This window comes from Pelodiscus sinensis, chromosome 3, assembly GCF_052426305.1.
Source record: "Pelodiscus sinensis isolate ZL-2025 chromosome 3, ASM5242630v1, whole genome shotgun sequence".
Classification (NCBI taxonomy): domain Eukaryota; kingdom Metazoa; phylum Chordata; order Testudines; family Trionychidae; genus Pelodiscus; species Pelodiscus sinensis.
Genome location: NC_143054.1, coordinates 110,686,392 through 110,707,202, shown reverse-complemented (window position 1 = coordinate 110,707,202; position 20,811 = coordinate 110,686,392). Strand labels below are relative to the sequence as shown.

Here is a 20,811-nt window from a genome sequence, read left to right as displayed (position 1 = left end):
GTTTATGAGTAGGCTATGAAACATACTTTTGCATGTCTGTTTTTGTCTAGGTTAGGATGGGGACACAACCAAAAATTATAACACTAAGTAGGAGGCTCAGCTTCAAAAGTTTGACAACCACTGTTCTTTATAGTGTCTGTGTTGGGCAGGGTTGTTGCCATTGTTGGTATTTTCATGCTTCTTGCTGCAAGAGATGTGGAGCTAGTTAAGGTATAGAAAATATTTTTTAGTGTTTATTTTTTGTGATGGTTTAGAGCTCTTAGGTACCGGAGGAGAAACTGTGAACGTCACAGACCCAAAAGACAGTTTCAGCAGGAAGTATTTTAGTGAGGGACTATGGATATAGTCAATAAAAATAATAATTCATAAAATAATATGGAGAAAAATACAAGGCCATTTTTCTTCACTTGTAATGTAGGATATGGTCAAGAAAACTGGTGACTGGAGAAAATATGTTGAAGCAAATAGTCGTTTGATGAAAAAATTTGAGGAATCCAGGGCAGAACTAGAGAAAGTACTACAGATTGCCCATGGCTGCCTGGAAGAAAAGGGAAATCCTGAAGAACTTCTCAGGAAACATACTGTGAGTAGGTCATTGCAGTCACTATGTAGATTTTAACAACAAACATGTTACCGTAGTATCAAATTTATTTAATCTTATAAACGACATGGAATCCAATATTAGACTGCTCAGAAGGACCTACTGTGGAAAAAAAGGAGTTCTGTTTAAGTAAATAAGCTAACCAGAAATATTTTTACTTTTATTGCTCTTTAAAAATACTGTTTCAGTGAAAAATCCTATGTGTATAAGTTGTCAACTCTATTTAGTTACTAATATGTATATGAGGAGTTGATTCTCTTCAAAATTATTCAGGAATAGCTCAAAATTCCTGCTACATATTGTACCATTTCTTAACTTGAATCTTTTTAATGCAGCTACTTGCCATGTTGCAAGAGAACTTGTGTGATATAGACTATGTAATTCTGAACTTCATTCCTGCTTGTTTCCATATCAACAACATTAAGCAAGTTAACTTCTAACCTTTTCTTTCAATATCAGGAATTTTTCAGCCAGTTGGACCAGAGAGTACTTAACGCCTTCCTGAAAGCTTGTGATGAACTTACTGACATCCTTCCTGAGCAAGAACAACACAGCCTGCAGGAAGCAGTTAGGAAACTCCATAAGCAGTGGAAAGTTAGTATTTAAATGAGAACTCTAGAATTAGTAAACTGAATAGCTCAAGAGTCCCAGGTGCCCACGCAATATGTTGTGATTGTAAACTGTGAACGTCTTGTCCTTTTTATTCCTCTTTCCTCTCCCTATAAAGAGAAAGAGACAGGCAATGGCCTGTAAAGGTAAATACAATTACACAAAACTGTTAAAACATTATTATTACAGTTGCAAAGTGGAGCACTCAAAAAGTAACAGAAATGCCAAGATGAAACTTCCTTGGGCAATCCCTCTTGTGCATATGCATTATGACGCAATATTTAATTACATGGTCACATACCACTTTTTCTAGAGGATGCCTGTGTAATTCAGAACACAAACTGGACAGTGTTCACTTACATAATAGCTCTTCAATATTTTCTTTTTTCTCTCATGGTTTAGTGTGTGGCTTTAAGCCTTGGTTATTGTACGCTATTCAGACTGAGACAGAATTATTAATTTCTTCCCTGGGCATTCTTGTGTCACTCACCACTATGATATCTGAGTGCTTCGTAGACAATAGTAAGCTTATCTTCACAAAACACCTGTAAGGTGAGAAGAATATCTCCATTAGAAAAAATGGGAACTAAGGCACAAAAGAATTTAAGTCAAACACTTTGCTCAATTTGAAAAACCTAGGACTTGATTTTTCAGACTATTTAGTAGTATACTGCTTTGGCATCTTTATATACTCAAACACAGTCCTCATTGTCTTCATTTGCTCCTTTGAGTACCCAGCACTGCTGCAAATCAAACCCCAGGATCACAATTTGGGCATCCTGAGATTTAGGAACATGCAATTAGTATTTATTCAGCATGTAAAATATTGATGAGGAAGAACACTGTTGGCTACTGTCAGTCCCACGATGTTGAATTATAAGATACGTAGAGCTGGTCCAATTACATACGAGTCATCGGTCTGTATGTTGAGGTTGTTGGTGATGACATTGCTGGGATTCTTTGTGCTGGTGCTTGCAGAATTCAGCTTGCTGGTTGGATTATTAGCTTCCCTGAGTGCTGTCATGTACTGGCAGATGATGCAATAAGAACACTCATCCATTGCCTCCACTCTGTCAGTGACCACTTGTGAAGAGTTTAGTGTAAGTGAGCTGCCCACCATCATATAGAAACTTGGTGGACAGTTTTCCAGGCACAAATTCAACTCTCTAACTGATGAGACCCACCGTTCTCCTGTGATCCCCTACCAACTCACATTCCAGTTCTGAAACAAATGAGGGCGGTGTCCTAAAGCAAACTGAAAAAATCCAATCATCTGGCATCATGCTGACACCCATGGATCTGCAGCAGAGTTGGAACATTTATATCCCTCCACATAACCCTCTGTTGCTTGAGCTAATAGAGTAACTGATCCTCTATATGGGCCAGGACAACAGGTGGAAGAAATACACACTTTGTCAGTGGGTTTCATAGACATTTCCTGACATCATTCCTCAGGAATGAGGAGTCCCAGGAATCTTGGGTTCCATTTCAGATTAGAAAGGGATTTGTGCTCTAGGGCAGGGACCCTTCTGCCTGATTCCTTCTTAGCATGACACCTTTTGTTACATCCCTTCCACCCTTCTCTTGTCCCAATCCTATCTCTTTCCAACTCCTAGCTCCTCAGCAGTCTCACTCCTCTCACCTATCCTGTCTCCACTCCTCAGGTTTCTCATTTCAGTCCCAGTCTCCATTCCCAGTCAGTTGTAATCTGTTCCACTGGATTACCAATAGCAGTCTCCCTCCCTCATGCCTATGATCTGGTCTCCTTGACCTGTCATTTCCTTCTCTCTCCCTAGCTTTTTACTTTGAGTCTCCTTGCCTGGCCAATACCAGTTTCCCCCTCTCTACTCCTCATTGGAGTAGCTCTCTTCTCCCAGCCTTTAGTCATCCCCTGCTCACATTCCCACTTACCATGGGTTCCCAGTCTGTCTCCCTCCTCCTTGAACGCCACTCTCTGTGTCTCCCCACCAGCCACCTACTTGTCTCAGTTTTCCCCTTAAAGCCTAGCTGCTTTTTAGATGTGTCTCTGCTCCACCCAACCTTCTTCCCATTGCCCAGTCAGGGGCTCAGTCTCTCTCCAGAGTCCTCATCCAAACTCCACCTTTATCTTCCATCCTGAATCTACTTTCTCCCAGTTTTACATCCCGGAGTCACAGTCTTCTTGCCAAACCTGTTCCAACCTTCCCTCCTTCCTCCCTCCCTCCCTCTCCCCGTCCCCCACAACTCTCAGTTCCAGTGCCCAGACTCTGACTTTTCCATAGTCTCATTCTTGGAAATAGCTGAATTGTTTTGGCTGATTTTTTTTTAAATCATTAATCTGAGAGCGACGTCTCACGTGGAAAATTTCAGCCAGAAGAGTTAAAGTTTGTAAAAGTTGCAGGCATCGGAAAACCAAGTTTTATAATGGGAAGTGTTGGGTAAGCAAAATAAGAGATGGTGCCGGTGTTACTGTTAGTGCTGGCGATAATATCACCTAGCCTTTTCATGCTCCCACTGAAGCAGAACTGCTTGTAGCTACTGTAGGAACACTAATAAACCTAATTGTTAATAGATTAGCCTTTCAATTTAATCAGTGCTTACTGCCAAAGACTAAAGTGGCTGAGCAAAGACTGATAAGTGACAGAACAATTTTATTATACTTTATGGGCCAAGTTTGCAAATAGTCCTCTAAGAATATGCCTATGTTCAGATTCAACATCTAGATAAGTGCAAAACTCTCCATTTGAGCCCATCTTGCATGTGCCATTAGGTAGCTAAATATCTAGAGTGAGGTTTTCCAAAGCATTCAGCTTGGCCTAAATTTTACCATTGAATTTTATCAGGTGCCGTGGGAATGGGGAAGGCTGTTGTTAATATAACCACAATATTATTATCTTTATTTATTTTATGGATGTAGCACTTACAAGCCCTCAGAACCTCATTTTGCTAGGCACTGTACATACTAATGTGAAAGAATGTACCTGCCCAAAAAAGCTTGAGATCTAAGTATACAACTAATAATTCTATCTAATTCTATTGTTTCCCTTCATATGTGAATATTGAAAAAAACTGTTCTGCATGTTTTATAGCATGCATGTGATTTCTGTTGCATTTTTTAAAAAGTTCTATAATTCTCATTCAGCAGCCTTACATTGAATGAATGAGAATCATGCTTTCTTCCTGTGTTTGTTTGCACCCCCCCACCCCGTGGAGTATAGGATCTCCAGACAGAAGCCCCATATCATTTGGTCCATCTGAAGATTGAAGTAGAGAAAAGCAAATTCCTAAGCACAGTGGAAGAATGTAGATCTGAACTTGCTAGAGAGAACAAGCTGGTATCCAGGGAGGGCAGTGAAAAGACCATCAAAGAGCACCAGGTATGCACCATATGCCACCAAGTGGACACATATTTAAATACATTCAAATACAAACAAGATATAAAAACCAAGGTCTGATAGAACACAAGCAAGTTACTGCAGGTTCACACTGATGCAACTCTATTGATTTCAGTGAAGTGAAACTGGCAAAACATGACAGTAAATTGGATCCCTGGATGGAGGTTTTATAAATTCTCTGAACAACTTTTAAATGCATTAAGATTTGAAATCTTAAAGGAAAGCTGAATTTGATTTAATCCCTTTGCAAAAACTGGGATCCTTCTTAGTTTTTGTAAAAGAAAAAAATAGTGATTTGTGGCATGGTCAGTGTGTTATTGTTGCTTTTTTCCCCCTTTTTAGATTTTCTTTGGTGAAAAGGGACCTTATCTGCTATGTGACAAAAGGCTGCAGCTGATTGAAGAACTGTGCCTAAAGCTCCCAGAATGGGACCAACTTAAGGTTACATTGGAAAGCTGCCAAGAAACCCTCAAGGAACTTAAATCCCAAATTGATAGGACCTATGTGAAACTAAAAGAAAACCCTGATAAGTGGAAGGATTACAAGAATAGGTAACTAGTTCTGTTCATTGTATATGACCGAGCATGGATCAGAACAATTAGTATATGTACTCGTCTTTAAAAACTCCAGTAATAGAAAAACACAGTTCAAGGAATGGTAAATAATTTTTTGTTCAAAAACAGAAAACTCTATTTTATGTAGTGGGTTCAAAATAATCTGTTTTTCTTCCAGCTGCCATTTTTCATTTACATTAATAAGTAGCAATTGTGGCTTGATAAAGGGTAATTTGCAGCTAACTTTTACCATGTTTTATGTTGTGTGCTCTTTGATTTCAGAATTTCTGAATTAGCAAATTGGATTTCATCAAAGGAAAGTGAGCTAACGAAGATTAAGCTTGGTGTCAATGATACTGCCAAATACAAACAATTTAAAACAGCAACAGAGGTTAGTTCTTAGCATATATTCAGATACGGTAGAGATTTCCACCTTGGATTTCAGTGGTACCACCCATTAGTTCAGCTACATGGAGTCAGCGCATATAGCCTCTACAAAAGGAGAAGCTGGAGACCGGGCCATCTCACCACCTATCTTCACATCAGAGAGCAGAGTTTAAGGGAAGAAGAGACAATGATATCATCTAGTCTGACACCACCCAACAGTCTCACACTAAACTTAACAACCAAAATTAGACCAAAGTATTGCAGCCCCCAGGAGATTAAACTATTGTTTGCCACAGACAAGGAATAGGAGGGACCAAAGTGCTCTAATGTTCAATGCCAGTCTGATCTGAAGGAAAAGTCCCTGCCAACCCACATATGAGTTAGACTCTGAGCATCAGTCACACTCATAAATTTGTCCAGCTCTCTTTTAAAACCAATTAAGTAGTCTGCCCCTACAACTCTTAGCGGGAAGTTGTTCCCTCTGATATTTAGAAACTTTCTTCTAATTTCCATCCTGAATTTGTTCATGGATGGTTTGTATCAGTTTGTTCTTGTGCCAACATTGTCCTTTATCTTAAATAGGTCTTCACCCTTCCCGTATTTACCTATATGATGTACTTATGCAGAATAATTGTATCCCCTCTTAGACTTCTTTTTACTAGACTAAATAAAACCAAACTCTTCTAGTTCCCTCTCATAAGAGCTCTCATAGCTCTGAACATGCTGGTAGCCTTTCTCTGCACCAGTTCCAGTTTAAATTAATCAACATAGGTGACCAGAACAATACACAGTATTCCACATGACGTCTTAACCCTAATAATACTCCTCTACCCCTACTGGCAATGCCTAGCCTGGTAATCTTAGGATTGCATTTGCCTTTTTTACTGCTACATATTACTCGTGGCTTATAGTCATCCTATGGTAGGCCCACACACTCCTTTTCTCTTCTTTACTGTAACTTTCAACTGACAATCCATCAGCTTATAACAGAAATCCTTATTATTACAGCCTAAGACCTTGCATTTTGTGCTATTAAATGTAATCTAATTTCTTAACTCCAGTCTTCAAAGTCATCAGAATCTTCCTGTATAATAGCTAATCCTTCTCTGGATTGATTATGCCTCTCAACTTGATATCATCAGCAAATTTCATTAGAACACTCCTACTTTTTGTGACAAGGTCATTAATAAAAATATTAAATATAGAATCATACAGGTGGAAGGAACCTTTAGAGGTCATCAAGTTCAGTTCCTGGCATTCATGGCAGAACCACACACCATCTAGACTGTCCCTGACAGATATTTGTCTGACCTGCTCTTAAAAATATCCAATGATAGAGGTTCCACAACTTCCCTAAGCATTTTATTCCACTATATAACCTCCTTGACAGGAAGTTTTTCCTAATTCCAACTAAACCTCCCTGGCTGCAATTTAAGCCCATTGCTTCCTGTCCTTTTACCATGCGTTGAGAAGAATAATTTTTCTCCCTCCTCCTTGTAACAACCTTTTAAGTTACTTAAAAACTGTTATCAAGTCCCCTCTCAGTCTTCTCTTCTCCGGAGACAAACCTGATTCTTTCAATCTTCGCTCATAGGTCATGTTTTCTAGACCTTTCATCCTGTGTGTTGCTCTTCTCTGGACCTACTCCAATTTCTCCACATCTTTCCTGAAATGTGACTCCCAAAACTGGACACAATACTCCAGTTGAAGCCTAAGCCGCATAGGGTAAAGCAGAAGAATTACTTTTCATGTCTTGCTTACTACAACACTCTTAACTTTGAGTGGATAGTGTATTCATCTGGGATGTGGGAGAACCCTAGTTTAGTTGCCCTTCCACTTGAGAGAGAGAAGGGATTTTAATAAGTAAGTGCTCTAACTAAGTGTCTTTGTGACTACCCTAAGTATCTGAAACCAGATAAAAACATAAATAAATGTTTCTAATTTGGCTAATCCCAATAGTCTTTAAAATATGCAATGTAATCCTATTTTAGATATATGCAAGCAGGATATTGTATGAAACCGATTGTTGTTAATACTAGCCTGTAGGGGAAAAAACAGGCTTCAGCAAAGTAGGGGACAATCCTGTAGTGGCTGTGGAAAGAGTGAAGGATTCAACCCTAAGTAGAACATGAGATACTCTATGGGAACTAGAGAAAAATACTATCCTACAGTCTTCAAAGGAAAATACACAAATTCTCACACACATATTTTTGTGCTGCTCATCACAGAATTGATATAAAATTGCCCATGAATATTATTTGTTGTTATATTTAATTGATTCTAAGCTTGTATATTTGTGATTCTTTGTAGGTTATCAGGCATGGTGTCAGCAAACAAGGAGAAAATTTTCACTGGCTGAAATCTAGACTTGCTGTTTTGACTGAGATTTCTGCTGAGGATGAATCCAGAAACAAAGAGGAAGAGTTATCTAAACTTTCTAGCGACTTCAAGGAACTGCTACATTTGCTGGCTGAGGTATAGTATGACCATTCACAGCGTCCTATGTAGTGACATCAACTATTGTTACACAAGAGTAAGTGACCTGCTGTGCTTTTTTTAATTATACAAGAAGCATACAGCAACCCAAATTCATTCAGATCCCAGGTGCAACAAAGCCTTGAGTCTAGCAAACAACAATATTAACAGAACTACTCAGTAGGCTCCTGAATCTTTCTCTGCTTCAGATGAACATTTCTGAATCCAAAATATCTTCAGTGCTTTAGGTATTTTTACCTAAAAATGGAATACTAGTTTTCTACAATTAAATACTATCAAGCATTTTACATTGACAGCCTGGAACTAATATTTGGAAGTCTCAGGATTCAGAACAATAGATTGGCAAAGTAAGGCTCTAAAGTGATTGGAGTCCCTACCATCCTTACTGGCTGATCTGCAACCAAATTCTGGTATCACTGAAGTCACTGGAAGTTTTGGCCTCTAAGGGTATGTCTATACAGCAGTGTTATTTAGGATTAACTGACGTTATTCCAAAATAACATAATTCACATCTAGTCTACACTACAAGCTGTTATTTTGACATAATGTCAAATAATGTTGAGATGGAGGACTTCTTACTCCATCTCCTGTAACCCTCATTTTACGAGGAGTAAGGGAAGTTGGAGGAAGAGTGCTATTTCTCGGACTTCCTGCTATGGAGACTGTGCCAAAAGCTGAAATAAGCTATTTCAACTTAAGCTATGAAATTGACGTAGCTCAAGTTGCATAGATTATTTCAGCTTTAGCCCTGCTGTGTAGAAGTGCCCTAAGAGACAGCAAGCTACAGGTTGAACTTATCTAGTCTCACACCCTTGGGACCTGATCAGTGCTGAACCAGAGAATTTGTGAGACCATGGGATGTCAATATAGTCTAGCAACATTAGCAACACTTCCGCTGCTTACTGGGTCCTCAGAAGACATTCGGGGTAAAATAGAGCTAAATAACAGCACGTAATGCTGAGAATCAAGACTAGTGGCTGTAAACAAACTTTATGGGACTGTGGGAAACTTGGCCACACCCATAATAAGCGGATATCCACCTAACTAAAATCATGCTGGACCACAGATGTTGCCGGATTAGAGTATGTCAGACTAGAGAGTTTCAACCTGTATAAAACTACTTGCGGGCCTGAAAAAGGGGTTATTAATGAGTTATTGCAAACAGAGCTGCTTAGCCTGTTTCATCAATGACTGAATCACATTTTTTTGGCAACTAATGTTTCCCTGGCATACATGGCACCTCATTGGCCCCACTTCACCTGTGGTCCCTCCATTCTCTAATGAGGAAGAAGATACTGAGGAGGAAGTTGTCTTCTTATCACAGCAGTTCTCTCCCAAACTAAACAGGATATCTCACTTAAGTTTAGGGACCTCAGTCAACTTCAGATACACAAATATTCTCCAGGCTTCTTCACAGCCCTTTTCTATTTCCATTTAGCTCTGATGGACAATTAGAAGCATCAAACTATCCTGAAGAAATTTTGATTCTAGATCTAGGGGCAATCAAGCCTGTCACTGATGGAGTCTCCTCCATATTTTTTATAAGAGAAGATTAGGAGGAGTTTGGGTATCTCCTTGTTACGAGGCAGATGAAGTTAAGAATGGAGACTCTAGTGCCACTTTTACTGCAGTCTCATTTAGAGATCTTGTAACTTCATTGTAATTGCTCCAGGTTTATACAGGATCCAAGTGTTTATTCAAATGTAATTTAATTTTACTTGGTGTGAAAATTGGACTTGAAATCTTATGAAAACTGTTGGTTCATAATGTTATGATTTCATTAAGCCTCACATACTGCACAATATAACTTTACATGGGATTTACGTGTATATACCTCTTGTCTCACCCAAAAACAAGAACAAGGAAAATAAGAGATTGATTAACATTTAATAAAAAATAGAAATGTTTATTAACCTTTTTCAGAACCTAAATATGGTTTGACTTTAAGTTGTCCTCAAATTGATAGTGAAGTTCTGTTGATTCTGAACATTGCTGAAATATTTCACACATTCCTAAAAACTGAAATCTGACTAACTTGCATTTTGTATTTGTATATTCTTCCGCTAATATACTATTGTGGAATTGTTGATGAATGCTAGGCTAATAGGAAGTATAAATAATATACTGAGAGAAATCTTCAAATTCTGTAAATTGTCACATATAATCTGAAATAAATGGAGTTATGACAATTTATATCCAATGAAGTTATGACCCATAAAGTATTACAAAGATATGGCAAACAGATAAGCCTAAAACATGTCTACCTTATTCTTATTTCCTATGAACATTGCTAGTTTTTATAAATACAAAGCAAAAGAAGGGTCCTAAATGACCTGCAGGTGTATGGGTTTTGCATTACAATTATCATGTGTTACAAAAAATACCCCAAATGTAAATTAATCCTATTCAGCTATTGCATGTATCAATATTTTCCATAAATATAGATTGAGAAGATGTTAAGCACTGTTGAGGATTGTGTCCAATACAAAGAAGAAGTAAAAAGTGCCCTAGAAGAACTAATTACCAATTCAAAAGAAGCCCAACTAGAGGCTGAAAAAATCTTAGATACAGAAAGCTTATTACAGGCTCAACAACTACTTCTACATCATCAGGTAGGACAACTGGTCATACTCAGATTTGATCAACTTGTTATTTGTGGTTTGTGTCATTGATAAGTAGAGAGTGTTTGTGTAGCTTCTCTTGTGGTGTAATGCAGTGTATTTTATATGACAATGTCAGGTATAAAATATAGCTCTAGCATTGGGACATAGTGCCTCTGTAAGAGTGCTCATGTAGCCACGTTATGCTGATGAGACAGAGCTCTCCCATCGACTTAATAAAACCAGCTCCATGAGTGACATAGTGCTGTGTACATGAGCGCTTATACTGGAAAAACCTATGTTGTTCAGGGGTGTGTTTTTTCACACTCCTGAACAACAGTAGCCTAAATATTATTGGTTTATAATTATGGAAATTACTTTGTCTTGGCATAAGGAGGCCAAGATTTTCATACTTTGATGCCATAGTATACATCTTTAAATTAAAAATAGCCAGATTTTCAGTGAATGTGAGCACTTGCAGCTCTCATTGAATTCACTTGAGTTCCAGACTCTGAAAATGAGGCCATTTTTATTTAGGTACCAAATTTTGATTTTTTTAACAAGATGTACTATTACAAGTACTTTTAAAAAGGCTAAGTATTTTAAAAGGCTAAGATTCTGATTTGATCTTTGTTAGCATAATGGGAAGAATTATTTACACGGATCATTTTTTCCACTACTTTGTAGCTCCATTAATAGTTTGGTTTAATGACATTATATTGCAATGGTTCAATTAAACCAATGCTTCAATTTGCACAATTAATGTTTTTAATATTGCAGGCCAGATTCTGTCCTCAGTTATACCATTGTATGCAACTGAAGGCAGAATTTGTCCTTTTTTTTCTGACTAGGTGCGCAGTGCTATAAGAAGCTGTTTACATTGCAAGATGTCATATTTTCACCAAACCAGGTGCTCAGCTATTACAATAATAGTTTCTTATTTAAACTGATTGCTGGGCAATAGAATGAAAAAGTGAGTTTTAATCTTAAAAGTGATCTCAGTTGTGCAACAGTTACATATATCCAGTGTTTTTAAACATAATAACATATAGTATGTCTACTAATGTAATAAAGGTTGGGGGTTATGTTCTATCATGTACTGTAGAACACGGCTGTACTGTGTGACAGTAACTTTTGGGTGTCCTAAAAAAGAATCACATCATTGTCAGTGTTTGTGCATGGAGTAAATGGTGTAGATTAACCGGTGTTTCTCACAGTTGGATGTGCCATGTTCTCTAACTAGAAGATGCTAAATTGTACCTCTGTTTCTATTCAGCGCATGTCATATTTGTAATAACTATATTCATGTTATAGTTGCTGTATGTGCTGCATTTTTAAGACTCTGCAAATTGAAGTCAATATGAGAGAGGCGGAAGGAGGAGCAGTGCTCCTAGGAATTCAGCAGGTTTATCCTTGTTGCAGAAGTCAGGAAAAGTCATGGGTGAAACTCTCACCTTGTCCTTGCCCCGTATAGCAGATGGGAGAATTGGTACAAATGGGATCTTTAAAAGCCCTGAAATTGTCTAGAAGAGAATGGAGACAGACAGATGCCGGCTGCCTTCTGAGCATTCTTTCACAAACCCAGCAAAGGGGCATGTCAGAGGCAAGGCTGGAGGTGGGTGAGGCACCCACATGCAAGGGGGTGCAGCTGCTGCGTGAGACTTCTGAAAGTCCCGCAGCCCATAAGACAGCCCTCGAAGGCACTCTAATTATGTCAAGGGCTGCACCGCCCCTTTATCTGCCCAGAATTTGGGCACCATAACAGTGTCTTAAAGCCAGTCTTCCCTTCTCTCTCTTTGGGCTGTGAGTTCTATGTTGCACCTCTAGGAGGTGAATAAAGTGTCTAGTGACATGAAAAGGAGCACACACCTTTGGCTTTCACTGTGTTTGCTCTGTGGGTATACAGTGTGCTTCCCTCAGTGCTGCTCTGCATCTGATGAATGGCACAGAGAAGGAGCAGGGCTACTGCCATGTTTACACTACAACCAAAGGTACTCCGAAGCCAGAGGGTAGTGAAGCATCATGAGCCAGATGCCAGGCATTATTCAGTACTTTGTAGCTGGTTTATGGCTGCCTTCTGCACAAGTGCACTACTGCTCCATCTGTCCTCACCCTCTAACGGTACTTCTGTCTAGGAAGGAGATAATGTAGCCCTTTGTCTATTATCCCCTTTATGAAGGGGATACATACAGAAAGCTGTGGGTGTGTTTCTAATGTCCCTGCTTTCAATACTGAATTGAGAATCATTTAAATCTGTATCAATCCTGTTGAATGAATGCTTGTAGCAAAGGACAAAGAGGCTACGTGCAAAGAGACAAGATGTGCAACAGCAGATTGCCCGAGCTAAACAGCTGCAGATTGAAGGAGGACTGCCTAGCACAGTGCAAGAAGATTTACAGAAGTTGGAAGGCACATTAGAAAACATGCAGCAGAATATGGAGAAACGGGAAGAAAAATTACAGGTGAGCATTTAGCAGGTAACATTACAGTATCCTCTGTATTCAATTTTCCTATTTTTTCATGTAATTTAGTTAAAGGGTTGACAACTTGCTACTTCTTCCAATGGTAACAGGTCAGCATCCTGTCTTTTAATTTATTTTTCTATCCATGCAATGAGAATTGAGTTTGCCCCACATTTTAACATTTTTAACAAATCTGTGATCAGTTTCTCATATTTGAGACTCACTATGTGGGAATTTCACTAACAGAACCCATGCATCCATCCTTATAGTTTTCTCTCTTTTTTTGAGTAAAATGTGGGAGTCCTTTTCGATTTTAGTATACATCTAATTTTTGGGAACTGTTTAAAAGCTTGTTGTTCAGTCCTAATTGATTATGTTGACTCCCATTTAATAGACAAAATCCCTATGAATTAGCTTTAAATTGGGGGTTGTGTGGCACCTTTATTCATGAAGGATGACACTTCACTGTAATGAAAATTTTTAGGCTTCATTTAATAATAATACCTAGTATATACACAGCAGTGCACAAACAATTAAACCTCAAAACGGCCATATGAAATATCCTGAGTTCACAGATGGAAAAACAGAGGCACAAAGAAATGAATTGACTTGTCTCAAATCACAGAGCAAATTACTGAGTCCTTCCTGCCTCTCAACCCTGAGTTCAGTTCGCCAGCCTATACCTGTCCATCAAATTTTTGTTGTTCAAGGGTGATAGTGCCATTGGATATATCTCTGTGCTTGGAAGTTTGAAGGTACCGTAGTTATTTCCTGTGTTATGATTGACATTAAAGGCTATTAGAAAATTTCTTAATTTGAATTATTGGTTGAAGCAAAGTAGGTATTTCTTGAAGGACCCACCTTCGGCCAAGTCTCACTAGTAGCTCTAGATTATTTCAGAAATTTGAGATTACAAGGAAACATTCACTGATGATACAAGGCTCCAAACTTGCAGTAGCTAGTAATCAAATGTCACTTGTTAACCAAAATTTACATTAGATAAACTGAACTTTCTCTATTCAGCTTGGTATTAAATATAACTACCATTTTACCTGTTCTGTTTTTTAAACAGTTTTCTATTTCTATAGATAACATTGAGCAAAGATCTGGTACTTCCACCTTTACTTATATAGCTGTGAGGCTTAGTATATTCAGACATATGCTTAAAACTCAAAGAGAAATGTACCAGAGAGGAGAGCTGTGCTTTTCTGTGTAACAGAATAGAACATGTGCTAGATGACTACACCTTAACTGTCTTCTAGATAGATATATCTGCAGCATAGCTGGAGGACGGAGGGGAGGATGTCTGTAATATTTTGCATTTAGGTTTGTAACCTTTAACTATCAGTAATTTCCATCCAAACACTTTTCTGTTGTCCTATTTTGTGTAGGTCACAGTAAACAAGTGGGAACAGTTTGAAAGAGACAAAGAAACAGTAGTCAAATATCTTAAGCAAGCAAGCTCTGCACTTGAACGCATTTTAAGCTTTAGCAGTTTGGAGAGCCTCTCATCAGAACTGGATCAGACAAAGGTATGTATACAGAGTAGTGGAATTTGACACTGTTCTGTCTTACTTGTTAATAAGTAGTGCAAAAAGTTGTCTTTTGATCTCTATATGGTTCTTCCATTAATGAGAGAAACAAAGGTAGTTGAGGTCATATATTTTATTGAATCTGTTTCTGTTGGTGGATAGGACAAACTTTTGAGCTACACAACTTTCAAGGTCCCATTAATGTCTATAGATGCTCTGCATGAGTCTGGAGACAATATATTGCCTTCAGCAGTTAAATGATTGTTTCTACATTGAAATAAATATATCTGCCAGTGACGTACATATCTTGGGTATGTCTGCACTACCCCGCTAGTTCGAACTAGCGGGGTAATGTAGGCATACCGCACTTGCAAATGAAGCCCGGGATTTGAATTTCCCGGGCTTCATTTGCATAAGCGGGGAGCCGCCATTTTTAAAACCCCGCTGGTTCGAACCCCGTGCAGCGCGGCTACACGGGGCTCGAACTAGATAGTTCGGACTAGGCTTCCTATTCCAAACTACCGGTACACCTCGAGGTGGAACGGGGTGTACCAGTAGTTCGGAATAGGAAGCCTAGTCTGAACTACCTAGTTCGAGCCCCGTGTAGCCGCGCTGCACGGGGTTCGAACCAGCGGGATTTTAAAAATGGCGGCTCCCCGCTTATGCAAATGAAGCCTGGGAAATTCAAATCCCGGGCTTCATTTGCAAGTGCGGTATGCCTACATTACGCTCCTAGTTCGAACTAGGAGGGTAGTGTAGACATACCCCTTGAGAGTAAAGTAATTAGCTGAACGTTATTATTTTACTCAATCCAAGTGTTATAAATATAAGGGTAGATATGAACCAATATATTTACTTCCTTATCATGCTGTCAAAAGATCATGTATCTGGTATGTGTTTCTTCTCTTCAGCATGCATAGCAGTAACCTTTAATTGCAAGTACTTTTGAAGTTAGTAGACCAAATAAGGTTGATAATTTTTTCTCACATTCAGCGTAACACCAGTGGTTAATTCTTTTCCTATCTTGGTGTGACTACACAGTAGGGGTAACTTGAAATAAGCTACGCAAACTGAGTTACATCAATTGTGTAGCTTATTTTGAAATAGCTAATTTCAAAATTGGGAGAGTCTACGCAGCACTTATTTTGAAATAGAGCACTCTTTCTCTGACTTCCCTTACTCCTTGTACAGTGGGTGTTACAGGAGTCAGAGTAAGAAGTCCTCCAGCTTAACAATATTTTGACATTTTTTCGAAATAACTGCCTGTTGTGTAGACACGGACTAAGTTATTTTGAAATAACACTAGTTATTTCAAAATAATGTTGCTGGGTAATAGTACTTTCTCTGTATGTTCCCTTCTTTCTGTTTTCTTTCTGCTCTCCCTCCATAACAATTCATATTATCTAAAGGATTATCCTTTTCCTATATTGAACTTATTCAGAGCTTTCCTACTGAGGGAATGTCTAGACTGCATCCCTCTGTCAGCAGAGGGATGCAGATTAGGCAGGTCAACACTGCAAATGAGGCAGGGATTTAAATATCCTGTGTCTAATTTGCATAAAAATGGCCACCACGTTTTGCTGACTCAGCACTTTGTCCGCAAAAAGAGGCAGTCTAGAGGGGTATCTGTTGAGAAAGAAAGCCTTTTTTGACAGATCCCTTATGCCTCCTGCAAGGAGGTTTATAGGATCTATCGAAAAAGGCTTGCTTTCTTGACAGATCCCCTGCCTCTTTTTGCCGACAAAGCAAAATGCAGTGATTATATCTTTCCCTGTTGACTATGATACCAATTTGTATCTAACTCTGGTCAATCTGGCTATCCATCATGATCTTGTATGAAATAAAATAATGCTAAATATAGACAAAAGTCAAGCTACAAGCTACAACAAGCTATAAATCCATCACATATATAGGGGGTATAGCATTTAAAAGATAATTAAATGCAAAAAAATCACCTACACATACTATCCTCTCCAATTTCATTAATAAAACTATCACAGACCATCCAAGACACTGATTTTTAACTGAGTACATTGACCTCTCATTGTCCTATCATAGTTTGTTGTCTTAATTAGAACAAAATACTTAACTAAAATGAGCTTTTGTTAATGAAAGTGTGGAAATAAAAAGATTCTATGTTTTTACATCTACTGTGAATAAATATTAATAATCTTGGGAAGATCCTTGCTCAGCACAGAAGAAGAAAAAACAATAATTTTAGCATCAGGAAATGTAAAACATTTTAAATAACAATTATGATCCCTCCTTGCAGGAACTTTCTAAGCAGACAGTAGCCATGGCATCCCAGGCGGAGAATCTTGTGAAGTACTCTTCTGAAATACAGCTAGGCTCAAAGAACAAGCAATCCCTTCAACAGCAGGCAAAGTCAATCCAGGAACAAGTGAAAAAAGTGGAAGTTACCCTTGAAGAAGAGTATGTTCTTAAGTCCTAGTATTTCCTCTCTGCCATAAGAATGTATCTGATTTTTACATTACATTGTCAACATTTCATGTTAAGTCTCAAAGAACACTGTAAATTTTAGCTTGCCATTGAGTAGTAACTGGGAGAATAGTACTAACTATTGCTGAGAACACAAATACCTATGCAATAAAGAAAATAGTGGTTTGATATTACAAAGTAACTAAAATGATTCCAGGCATATTTAACCAATAGCATTTTTTATTTCTAAGCCATGGGCTCAATCTTATGAAGAGGGGACATTAGTTATGTTCTTCAAGTACTAGAGGCTTCTGAAAAATACCTCAGTCCAAGTATAAAAACAACACAATTACCACGTGTCTCTCACATTTTCCTCCTTTTTCCACAGGAATGTTGAAAAGTGCTATCTTAGTGAATGCCCCAATTTGATTTTCACTGGTAGTTCAATAAGCTGTTTCTGTTGGTGAAAATAAGAAAAGGTTTGCCAAAATTCTGGCAAAAATGGAAATATAAATGGAAAAATCAAGATCCATGGAGAAACCCCTGAAAATGAATGTGACATTTTGTGTTTGTTAAAATATAATACATGTTCACTAGTTTATCACTATTTCAGTTTGGGCAATGACATCTTGTGAAACTCTGTTCATAGAGTCACATATTGCCAGAAACTCTTATCAAATCCAGTTAGGAAAGCTGGAGAATAGGTGAAGCTGATAGTCACTGTCAACCGATATTGTCTGTACCATGCTTCGGTCTGAACAGTTTCTTTAGATTTTAAGTTTTCATTAAACATATGCACTTTGTATCATATTAAACCAGATCCTCAGCTAGTACCAATCTGTGTTGCCACATTTAGTTCAGTGGAACTGCAATGATTTATCCAACTGGGGATCTGATTTGCTGGTTGTAAAGATAAACTTCCAAGTATATCCCGGTTCCATGCTGCCTTAGTTCCAAGAAGTTAGAATTATGTCCTTCTATCTCAGTGGTTATCTAACCAAAGACAGCGCAAATGCCAACATTGTTGCTATTTCAGTATTGATCATTATACGTCTATTTTGAAATTTTGGGAAGAATTTGACTATAGTTCATCCACTTTTTCTTCCCAATGTGAATCCTGATACCAACAGCTTTATAGCAAGTATTTGGCAGTTTCATTCTTTACACGCTCCTCATTAAAATATGTGAGATATTGTCATTTATTGTCAAATAATCTATCCTTTTCTACTTAACTTGCTAGTGTGACTTTTCCCATCATCATGATGTTGGCTTCCATTATCTTTCGATTCAGTAGACTCTTAGTTGCTGCATACTGCCAATGATATATATTCATTTCTCTGCTTAATAGTGTGGTATCATTTTATAAGGCCTTGAAGAAAGCCAGAGATTTTGACCATATTCCCGTTCAGCCTAGAGTTGCAAGTGAAGTAATTTAACATGTCTGTGGTACTATGATACAACAGTGTATCTTTGCACAGTTGCTTCTTTCTGCAAAACATGCATGTCTGTGTAACTGGATATTAGAACCAGATTAACTTGTAAAACTTGTATTTTGCATCAAAGTCAATATCTTTCATATATGGTCATAGGGTGGCTTATGTATACTGAATAGTAGCAGTGCTAGTGATTAGAAATGTTCTGAACTGAAGATGTCCCACTACACACAGCAGGTCTCGCATACTACTCTTCTATGAGAAATCCTTCAGGAGGAAAAAAAAGGCAAACAAATCTGCATAGTCAGTGTCACAACCAACCTGACAAACATTCCTTCTGTGGAGATTGATTTGTAGCTCATCAAAGGGCACTGAGGGATGTCCTTAAAATATGGCAAAGTCCAAAGAATCGTAATGAAATCAGATTCCCAGCCCAGTGGAGTTCGGACGAGCTGCACAATGTTCTATGGCTTCTGTGTTCTAATCTCCAGCTCACATGTTCCTGGCATCATGACAGACTTAGGATACGTATTGCCACCTTATCTCAGTGTAATGCTGACAGACCCTTGTAGTTATCAGCTGGGATCAAACCTGGAACCTCTGGAATTTAATGCAAGACCCTCCTCTGCATGAGCTAAAAGATGCCCCTCTCATAGCCAAGATGTAACAGGCTCATTGTTTACCAGCTAGTCTAGCTGGCACTAGAGGAGACAGTGTCAAACCAAGCAGGTACTGATTTCATAAGCACCATCATACCCTTTGAAAGAAAAAGAAGCTATGGCCAAGAAGTTAATTTTGATATACCCAATGCAAGGCATATGAGAGAAAGGAGAAGGGTATTTTTTGTGTGATGCCTTGGACCTAAATCAAGATCAAGCACAATCTCTTCCTGTTTAATATGTCTAAAATGTACATTTATAGATAAAAAAATTTTTTGGAGCAAGTGGAAGCTTCATCAGGTTTCTGTTCTTTGACTCAATGTTCACTCTTTGCTCGAGGAAAACAAGCAGCTGCTTGCTGGCTGGCAGATTGTTGTTTATCACATAAGACAATGAAATAGTCAGTCCTGCTAAAAAATTAATTCAGATCCTTTTTTTTAAGTAATCTGATACAGCCATATAATGTTCATATTTCACAGAATATTGTTTGTATATACTGCCTGGATTGCTTCTCTTTAGCATTTATTGCTTTCATGTGTTCCTCTGTACACAGGTGGTGAGACAAATTTTATAGTTACTCATATTGTGTGTAACACTATTGAGATTAATGGAATTGTACAAAGTCTGATCTGACTTTGGTCCAAAATACACATTTACATACTCTAAAAACATTCTTTTGACAATACAACCTACCTATAATTTGGTTAAGTAGTATTTTTAATTAGACCCTGTAAGAAAAATTTTAGTATATTAAACTATTTATTTTCTCTACTTAATTTGATTAATTTTAGTATTAAAACCATGGAAATGGTGAAAAGCAAGTGGGATTATTTTGTCAGTAATTTTGAAGCTCTGTCCATCTGGATAACTGAAAAAGAAAAAGAACTGGATACCTTGGAAACATCATCATCTCCCTTGGACATGCAAATCAGCCAAATGAAGGTGATTGGTTCACATGTTACATTAACCATTACAATCCTATTTCTGTCTTTTTTTTGTTTGGTTGGTTTTTTTTGCTAGAGACTGCAAGGGAGAGACTTGAGTTTCAGAACTACAATGATGTAAAGATGTTACACTTTGTATATAAAAATATCAAGCTCAATTTTTGCAAGAGCTAAAGGAAATAGGCTGTTTTTTTGTTAGGGTTTCTCTGTTACTCACTATTTATACATACATAGCCTTCACTGTATGTAACATTAAAGAATTTTAATGAATGCAGGTTTTTTGAATGAAGCTCACTGGCTTACACAAAATAGCCATGTGGTATGTTTTCACTGAGTTAGAAAGCCTTTGTATTGTAAAATGTACATCCGTCAGTGGCTATAGCACCCTCTTTTATAGCACCTGATGTTTTGTGTGTCTTTTATGCTGAAATAATAAAGGAACTAGTGTGCTCACTAGCTTGTGCACCCATAGACCTTTATTGCTACAGTTCCAAATTCTCTGTACTGTATGATAGATACACATTTTCTCCTAGTTCATTTAATGATGTCAGAGGTGCACAATACCTCTAAAAGTTGCACTTAGTCAAATATGCTGCCAGTTCCATGGATCACTTTACTTACTGCTGCTACATACTATAGTTATGTCTTCCCAATCTGCAAGTGTTCATTGGTGCAAAGTTCCCAAAACATAGTTTTTTCTATGAACCCTTTACTCTTCAGT

At 38.0% G+C, this 20,811-nt stretch overlaps 1 protein-coding gene across 12 annotated transcripts in view; it reads left to right on the top strand.

Annotated features, from left to right (window-relative positions):
• The window catches only part of SYNE1 (spectrin repeat containing nuclear envelope protein 1), a 479,589-nt gene that overhangs the window by 161,429 nt on the left and 297,349 nt on the right, over window positions 1–20,811 (top strand). For all 12 annotated transcript variants that reach the window (XM_075924462.2, XM_075924463.2, XM_075924461.2 and 9 more), the window contains 11 exons: window positions 419–583; window positions 1,061–1,195; window positions 4,408–4,566; window positions 4,927–5,135; window positions 5,421–5,529; window positions 7,836–8,000; window positions 10,466–10,633; window positions 12,907–13,083; window positions 14,475–14,615; window positions 16,888–17,048; window positions 19,938–20,088. In XM_075924462.2, the coding sequence (XP_075780577.2) occupies window positions 419–583; window positions 1,061–1,195; window positions 4,408–4,566; window positions 4,927–5,135; window positions 5,421–5,529; window positions 7,836–8,000; window positions 10,466–10,633; window positions 12,907–13,083; window positions 14,475–14,615; window positions 16,888–17,048; window positions 19,938–20,088 (1,740 nt within the window). The remainder of the gene's footprint in view (window positions 1–418; window positions 584–1,060; window positions 1,196–4,407; window positions 4,567–4,926; window positions 5,136–5,420; window positions 5,530–7,835; window positions 8,001–10,465; window positions 10,634–12,906; window positions 13,084–14,474; window positions 14,616–16,887; window positions 17,049–19,937; window positions 20,089–20,811) is intronic.